The following is a 9,450-nucleotide window of genomic DNA, read 5'->3' on the forward strand; positions in this document are numbered from 1 at the left end:
GATGACTGAGCGTGGTAGCGCACACCTGTAATCCCAGCTCTTGGGAGGCTGAACACAGGCAGATCACTACAAGTCTGATCTACATAGTGAGACCCTGTAGATTCTGTAGACCCTGCACTAAAAAATAAAAAAATAAAAATTTCTAAAAAACAAATCAAAGAGCTGGCTCTCTGAAAGAACAAATAAAATCAATAAATTATTACACTTACAGCGAGAGAGACAGAGACAACTCATGTCAATGTAATTAGAAGTGAAAAAGGTGAATCACAACAGACACTGATAAAATCCAGAAGATAGTAACTATTTATTATATTTCAGTAAATTAGCAAATTAAAATTCCTAGACACATATAAACTACCAAAAGTAATCCAAAACAGGGCTGAGAAGATAGCTCAGCAGTCTAAGTGCCTGCCTGTCAAGTGAAAGGACCTGAGTTTAATTCTCAGTACTGGATGCCATGCTGGCCAACAAAACTGGGCATGGTGGCACACACCTGTAATGCCAGCCCTGGGAATGCTGAGACAGTAGGGTCACTACCCATCTGAGCTGTGTAGCGAGACCCTATACCAAATAAATAAATAAATTTTTTAAAAAAATTTTAAAAAGTAACCTAAGACACTAATGATTTACAACTTGACTGGCTGGTCCTGGCCCTGGATGCACTGAGACAGATGACTGAGCATGGTAGCGCACACCTGTAATCCCAGCTCTTGGGAGGCTGAACACAGGCAGATCACTACAAGTCTGATCTACATAGTGAGACCCAATAACAAGCAAGGAATTGATACCATAATAAAGAATCTACCAACTATAAAAATCCCAGAACCCAACAGATTCACTGCTGACTTCTACAAAGTTTAAGGATGTTATATTATCAATATTCCTCAGGTTCTCAAAGAAATTGAGAGGGATAGCATTTTCTCAAATTCATTTATAGAAGCCAATGTTACCCTGATCCCAAAACTGGATAATGACCCAACTAAAAAAGAAAACTATAGGCCAATCTCTTAATGAACACAAATGCAAAAATACTCAACAAGACATTAGCAAATACAATGCAGTATATTATCAAAAAGATCATATGTCAAGATCAAGTAAGTTTCATCTCAGAGATGCAAGGAAAGTTCAATACATGTCAGTCAATAAATATATAAATAGAAGCAAGGTTAAAACTCATGATAAAATATGATCATATCAATAGATACAGAAGGGCCAGGGAGATGGCCTAGTGTAATAAGCGCTTCCCTGGCAAGCGCAAGGGCCTGAGTTCTACCCCCGGTTCCACAAAAAAAAAAAAAAACTTAAAATCAATAGATACTTTTAGAAAAGGCTTTCTACAAAATTCAATACCCCTTAATGACAAAACTTTGAAGAAAACAAGTACAGAAGAACCATACATGAATATAATAAAAGGTATTTATGATAAACCAGTAATGAGTAACATACTAAAGAGAAAAACTATAAGCATTCCCCCTAAAATCAGGAACAAGACAAGAATTAACTCTTCTATTCAACATAGTATTTGAAACATTAGCTGCAGCAATTAGGCAAGAGAAACAGTGCATATGTGTGAATGTGTGTAGGAGAGAAAAAGAGAAAGAGGAACAGAAGGAGGGAGGGAAGGAGGGAGAAAGAAAGGAAGGAAGCAAACATACAGGCAAGAAAGAACTGAAAGTATCATTATTTGCAGATGACATGATACTCTACATAGAAGACCCAAACTCTTACAATTAATAACCAACTTCTGCAATGTAGCAGGACACAAAATCAACACAGAAAAGCCCTTAGCAACTATGCACACCAATAATGAACTGGATGAGAAGGAAACTATGAAAACAATACCATTCACAGCAGCTTCAAAGAAAAGTCAAACCTAAAATACTGTATATTTCCTTCAGATCAAAGGTCACAAGATAACAGCCCACCTAGCCTATTCTAAACTGTAGGCAGTTCCATCGGATACAGTTCTGATTCCACATGTCTTGGTTTCTTTTCTCTCGCTGGGGACAAAATGCCCAACACCCAAAATCAAGGAAGGAAAGGTTTATTTAGCTCACTGTTTACGGAGGTTTCAGTCCATACTCAGCTTGTTCCAAAGCAGAGTGGCACATGGCAGAAGGCAACAGCTTATGGCATCAGAAAACAGTAAAACATCAAGAGCAAAAAGAGAGGAGCAATGGCAGTGGCCTCTCTCCACTCCTTATATTGCATTCAGGCTATGAGCCCCAGGATAGGTGTAGCATTCACACCAGTAATCCCAGCAGCACTCATAATGCTAACCCCAGCAGCACTCATAATGACAATCCCAGCATTGGATCATGAATTAATCACAAAGTCTAGAACTCCACCCCACAACTGCATGATGCTTTGGGGGGACAACTACACACAAACCATAACAACATATAAATACAATTTTTTCTTAAAATTCTAAACAATATGACAATACCAGATTGGAAGTGCAGCCACTGGCTATTCTCCTTTGAATGACAGCTCTCTTCAGGTTAGCACTTTTCACGTGCCCATATAGCTTTATTAACTAACATATATCTGACTCCTGTAAGGAAATCCACTTTGAAGCCCTGCTTTAAACCTTGAAAGGGCTGGGGAGACAGCTCAGTAGAATAAGGGCTTGCATGGCAAACACAAGGTCCCAAGTTCAATCCCCAGTACCGCAAAATAAATAAATAAATAAACCTTGTAAGTAATTAAAGAGCCTGCCTAGGCAGACACAGAGGCTGGAGTTCAATCCCTGGTGTGCTGCACCAGCCCACCTGCATGGCGCATTGAGATGGAAACTGAGACTGGGCATTATAGCACGCACCTGCAATCCCAGCTCTTGGGAGGCTGAACACAGGTGATCACTACTAGTCTGATCTACATAGTGAGACCCCGTAGGCCCTGTAGACCCTGTACTAAAATACAAAATAATAATAAAATAAACTTTATAAGTAATTATAGTCCTGTTTTTTTTTTAAAAAAAAAAAAAAAAAAACTTTTTGTTTTTAGACAAGGTCTCATTATGTGTACCAGACTGGTCATAAACTTACTGTATAGCCTAGGCTGGCCATGAATCTGCATTAAGCCTCCTGCCTTAGCTGTCCACATGCTAAAATCGTAAGTATAAATAAACCACATGCTGCTCTACAGCCCTTATTTAAATGCATTTTCTCCAACACTAGCACTGTTAACTTTCCATTATTTAGTTTAAAATATAGGTGATGCATTCTTTGTAATATTATTGACTTCCATTTTATCCAAGAGCACATCTTGAAAATGCCAGTGTTGCAGGCAGCTGAGTTAGATAGAAATATTATAGGCAGTCAGACAGGGCTAGGCCCTCAAGGCCCTCAAGGAGACACTATGGAAGACAAGATGACTTTACAATTTAAGGAGACACAGACCCCTGCTGTGGGCTGGATCTCAAGACAAAAGAGTAAACAAATGCAACCACATACCTTCCTAAAGCTAGGCATCCAGGACTGATATTCTAAATGTGTCTTTTACCTTAAGGACACCTGGAAGTCACTAACCCAGGCCCATACTGGAAAAGCCCGGGTTCTTTATTCATACCCACTTGCCATTCCTACTTTCTACGTGACTGGCTTTCTCATTCAGTCCCAGATTTAATCAATCTTACCTCAGCAATTGAGCTTGTAATCTCATTGGTTGATCATAGTTTTGTCCCACTTCATGCCCACCTAAATGAGTTCCCATTGTCCCACCTTAAGGCCCACCCCACGACTTGGTTTTACTCTGTAAATATCCTTAGAAGACACAGCTTCGGGAGCAACCTACTTGGGCCCCCTTTCTGTCCTTCTCTTGGACAGAAGCTTTCTTTCCCCCAGTAAATATATTCTGCTCTTAACCTCTGTTGTCCCTAAAATTCATTCTTTGGTTTTGGAGACCATGAACTTGGCCCAGGTATCTTTTAAGTTGAGCGTTTTATTCCCCTATATCAACAGTACATAAAGCCAAAAATGAACTGAAGAGAATACAGGGCATATTAGGCAAATGCTCTACCACTAAGCTATAACCCTATCCCTCTTTATTTTGAAATAGGCTCTATTTTCCCACACTGGCCTCAAGCTTACCATCCTCCTGCCTTAGCCACTCGAGTAGGTATGAATACAAATGTGTATCACCATGTCCATATATAAGTTCAGAATACATTAAGATCATCAAAAAATGTTCTCAAGTATCAGAACCTGGTTATCTTAGAAAGTCATAAAACTGATCTTCATATTTACCTTTCATAACAGCCTGAAGCGATGCAACCTCCTCCCTCCACTGTCTTTTCACTTCATCTATGGCTTCTTGTTTGGTATTCTCAGAGACTGTGGCAATAGCCTTAATATTCTCCATCTCTGCTTGCGCTTCCCACAGCTGTGTCCGAAGGTGTCCCAAATCATCTTGCGCAGCTTGTAGCACTGCATTTTGCCTCTTTAGATCCTCTGGAAAAAAGTAAAAGACTTCTCATTAATGAAGCTTCATTTTATCAGCATAATGATCTAATGAAATTAAATTGCAAAATGTTAACACAGAAAGTTGTGGAGGACCACCTGGACAACTCTCCTTGAAAGAAGAACAATTATCTCCATTTGGCTATATGTAGCCCTCCTTCCATGTATTGATATGTACACAGCTAAGTCTTGTCCTTATCCCTTCAACTAGCTTTAAGCAATGTAAGTGGGTCTAGCCAAGGTGTTGATGTGCAGTCTTTGAAGCAATCTGACAAGGCAGTGAAGCCCTGCTTAAAGCTCCCAAATATGTGAACTGGGCCAAGTGTAGTAGCCATGCTGTAGGCTGAGATTTAGCCTAGAGATAAAACAGACTGGCAGGGATATACAGCTCAGCAGCAAAGTGCCTGCATGGCAACCATGAGGTTGTGAGTTTGAGGTATGAAAAAACAGCTATTACTTCTCAGGGCATAAAAAAAATTACACATCAGAGCAAAAGCACTGACTCCAAAACATTACATACTGCCTCACTATGTTATGCAATTACCCTTTCCGCCTATCTTTCTGCATATTACAGAACTGATTTCAGGCCTCCTACCTAGCTCAGCTCACTCAAGTACTTCCTGCCACTCTCACAATCTCCCAGAGCCACTCCTCTCTTCACAAATTAATAAAACCACGGTTGGGCCTGGATTGAGGCCTTTGTTCCAGTAAACCAACATACTAGCTGGATTTAGGAACTCCTTGGTACCCCACAATTACTAATATGCTTTAAATGCCTTTATTCTTCCCATGGATTGCACCAGAAGTGGTAGATTAGAATTAATTAATTGGAATTGCAGCAACTTTTCCATGGGATTACAAATATAAATTGCCCAGAATGCAATGAAGTCCCAGAAGAGCTTGCTATAGAGAAGTGACACTGTTGTAGACAGCTGAATTAGATAGAAATATAGGCAGTCAGACAGGGCTAGGCCCTCAAGGTGACAGTATGGAAGATAAGATGACTCTGCAACTTTGGGAGAGATTGACACCCTTGCTGTGGGCCAGACCTCAGGCCAAAAATAGGTATCAAAAAAAAAAAAAAAGAGCCAGGCCCCTAGCTCAGCAGATTACAGCACCTGCTTTAGGCAGCCACAGGGATCAATCCCTGGAGTGCCTTGCCGGCCCTGGCCCCAGGGCACAGTGAGAGGGCAGCTGAGACTCCTTGTGGTATAATCTCAGCACTTGGGAGGCTGAAAGCAGGAGAATCACTATGTGTTCTATCTGTGTGATAGACCCTGCAGACCCTGCACTAAATATGTAACAACAACAACAAAAGGTATTAATCACCTGGAAGCCAGAGAGTCACTAATACAACCCAATCCCCTACAGGAAAAGCTACAGTTCTATATTCATGCCCACTTGCTATGTGACTCACTTTCACATTTAGTCCTGGATTTAATCAATTTTACCTGAGCAACTGTGCTTGTAATCTTATTGGTTGACCATAGTTTTGCCCCAGCTCATGGCCACCTAAGCAACTTCCCATGTTCTCCACCTTCCTCATCACATGGTTTTTGTTCTATAAAAATCCCTGGAAGTGCTGGCCCAGCCCAAGGGGCATACAGAGACAGCAATTGGTCTCTGGACGTGGTGGCGTGATAAAGACTGGGCATGGTGGCACGCACCTATAATCCCAGCACTTGGGAGGCTGAAAACAGGACAATCACTACTTGAGTTCAGTCTATGTAGTGAGACCCTGTAGACTCTGTGTTAATACAGAAAAAATTAAATAATTAAATAATAATAATAATAATAATAATAATCCCTGGAAAAGGCAGATTCAGGGACTGCAGGGAGCCACAGAAGTTAGAAAATCAGTCAAAGGTATGTAGACTAGACTAGGCCTCAGTGCCTAAAGCAAACAAGCTACCTCAGTCCTGAGATAAGCATCCTGATTGGTTAATGTGGGCTACTAGTCACTAGGCAACCTTGTGTCACATGTTACTAACTTTGCAAAAGGTATAAATAAACATAGGTTTCATTGTGCTGTCGAGTTAGTCGTGCCCATCACGCAGACTACTGACCACCTAGCCCAGCTTCTGCCTTCTTGTCTATCTTTCTCATTCCTGTTGTTGTAGGCAGCCAAGTTAGATAGAAATATTATAGGCAGTCAGTCAGGGCCAGACCCTCCAAGAAAATAACAAAGAAGACAAGATATCTTGCAACAGTGATGGATGCTCCCGCCATGGGTCAGACCTGAAGACCAAAGATCAAATAAATGCCAACCTCCCTAAAGACTGGCATCCGAGATCAATCATCACCCTGAGAGAGCCAAAAGAATCGTTGATCGAAGTCCTGCTCTACATTCATGCCCGCTTGTTACATGACTCACTTCCCATTTGGCCCTGGACTTAATCAATTTTACCTGAGCAATGGTACTTGTAATCCCATTGGGTAACTATAGTTTTGTCCCACCCCACATCCACTTAAGTGAGTTTCCATGTTCTCCACCATCTTAGACCTGCCTCACCGCATGGTTTTACACTGTTAAAGTCCCTGGAAGAGACAGCTTCCCAGAGGAACAACCTGCTCGGGCCCCCCTCCTGTCCCTCTCTCAGACAGGAGCTTTCGTTCCCTCAATAAGTATGTTCTGCTCATAACCTCCGTCTGTTCCTAAAATTAATTCTTCAGTTTTAGAGAACACAAACTCCTCCAGGTCAGGTCAGGAGATGATTTTTCCCCTATGTCATTTGGAGGTTCCCTGTATCGCTTGGAGGTCATCCACCTGAGATCAGTTTTTCTCCCTGTATCACTGTCACCATGTCTCCCCGGGTAGAACTGTTCGCAGTGAAACCAATGTATCCCTACAAAGGGCAACCCACTTAGGTCCCCCTTCTGTCCCTTTCTCAAATAGCAGCTTTCTTTTCCTCAATAAATAAATATATTCTGCTCTTAACCTCCACTGTGCCTAAAATTCAGTCGTCAGTTTTACAAAACATGAACTTGGCTCAGGTGTCTTTCAGGTGAGGAGTTTAATTCCCCTATATCAATACCATTTTAACATAATTGATATTTTATCCAAAAATTTATTTTGAAGTTACTCACCTCAGTATTAAAATATAAGATGTATGGCTAATGTTCTATGCCAGCACTACTACCAGGCTTGCCTGCCTGTTGCTGGCGATGGACTCTGAGAAAACTCATTTCTTGACACCCAAACATTAAATTGTTAAAACATACTAAACTCCCAATACTGCAAAAACATATGAACCACTTCTCTATCATTCTTCTTACATTATTAATCTGTATCTATGGATATTAAAATTAAGTCACTTTAACAAATTATGACTGTACAAATCAAAATACCACTAGCTAATATTAGAATATCACACAAACATTACATATTATTACTCTGTAATCTGAAACATTACACTTCATATTTGTGAATGTTTATCTGAGATAACTAAAACTTCACAGAATTTTGCAACAAAGTTTTAAAAATTTAGCTTTGTACATAAGTTCTATCTCTATAATCTATAAAGCTCATGTTGTTGTAGGCAACTAAGTTAGATAAAAAGTTACAGGAAATCAGATAGGGTTAGGCCCTTGAAGGAGCCAGTGCAGAAGAGGACATGCCTTGCAAATGCACCTTCAGCTGAGAGCCAAACTTGAAGACAAAAGATGAATCAAACATACTCACATATTTCCCTAAGGATAAACATCAGGGATTGATATTTTAAGTTGGTATCAATCACCTTGAGAAAGCCAGGAAGAGTAACTAACTCAACTCCCTATAGCAAAAGCCCTTGTTCTGTAATCGTACCTGCTTGCTATGTGACTTGCTTCCCTATTGTTGCCAATTTAATCAATATTACCTGAGCAATTATACGTATATAATCTTATTGGTTAGCCATTAGTTTTGTCCCACCTCATACCTACCTGGTGATTTCCCATGTTTCCCACCTTGGGCCCAACTCACATTGTGGATTTGTTTTTAAAAATCCCTAGAAAAGGGCCAGCAAGATAGCTTAGTAGACTAAGCACCTGCTTTGGCCAACACAGGGACCAGGGTTCTATCCCAGGTCCTGCAGCCCACACTGGCCCCAACTCCAGAGTGCACTGAGCTGGCAACAGAGTCCAGGCATGGTAATATTGTAGGCAGCTGAATTAGATAGAATTACTATAGGCAGGCAGGTAGGGCCAGGCCCTCAAGGGGATATGATGGAAGACAAGGTGACTTTGCAACTTGGAAGAGACAGACATTCCCATATGGACCAGACCTCAAGACAAAAGAGCAAACAAATACAATACAGCCACATACTTCCCTAGGGATGGGCATCAGTGATTGATATTCTAAATAGGTATCCATCACCTTGAAAGAGCCCAAAAGAGTAACCCAACCCCCAACAGGAAGACCCCCATCCCATATTATGCCTGCTTGCTAAGTGACTTGCTTCCCCATTTGGTACTAGATTTAATCAATTTTACCTAAGCGATGGTGCTTGTAATCTCATTGGCTAACCATAGTTTTGTCCCACCTCATGCCCACCTAAGTGAGTTGCCATATTCTCCACCACCTTAAACCTGCCTCATCACATGGTTTTCCTCTGTGAAAGTCCCTGGAAGAGACAGCTTCCCAAGGACCACCTGCTCGGGGGACCCCCTCCTGTTCCTCTCTGACAGCTTTCTTTTCCCCAGTAAATATATTCTGCTCATAACCTTCATTTGTTCCTAAAATTCATTCTTCAGTTTTAAAGAACACAAACTCGTCCCAGGTACTTTTCAGGCTGGAAGTTTCATTTTTCTCCTACATCATTTGGAGGTCATCCACCCGAGATCAGTTTCTCCCCTATATCAGTAGCACACAGGAGACCAAGCTGCATAGTGAGATCCTATAGCAAATACATAAAGTGTAAAAAGAAAAAAAATCCCTAGAAAAGGCAGGTTTCTTGGCAACCCACTCAGGTTCCTTGGCAACCCACTTAGGTCCCCTTCTGTCTCTCAGTAG

General features: G+C 41.1%; 1 protein-coding gene across 1 annotated transcript in view; it reads right to left on the minus strand.

The window, feature by feature from the left end:
* Nucleotides 1–9,450, minus strand: part of Rabep1 (rabaptin, RAB GTPase binding effector protein 1) — a 170,120-nt gene that overhangs the window by 91,666 nt on the left and 69,004 nt on the right. Inside the window, exon 3 of the mRNA XM_004638319.2 lies at nucleotides 4,248–4,451. Coding sequence (XP_004638376.1) covers nucleotides 4,248–4,451 — 204 coding nt within the window. The remainder of the gene's footprint in view (nucleotides 1–4,247; nucleotides 4,452–9,450) is intronic.

Source organism: Octodon degus, unplaced genomic scaffold (genome assembly GCF_000260255.1).
Source record: "Octodon degus isolate 3935 unplaced genomic scaffold, OctDeg1.0 scaffold00098, whole genome shotgun sequence".
In the NCBI taxonomy this organism is placed as follows: Eukaryota; Metazoa; Chordata; class Mammalia; order Rodentia; family Octodontidae; genus Octodon; species Octodon degus.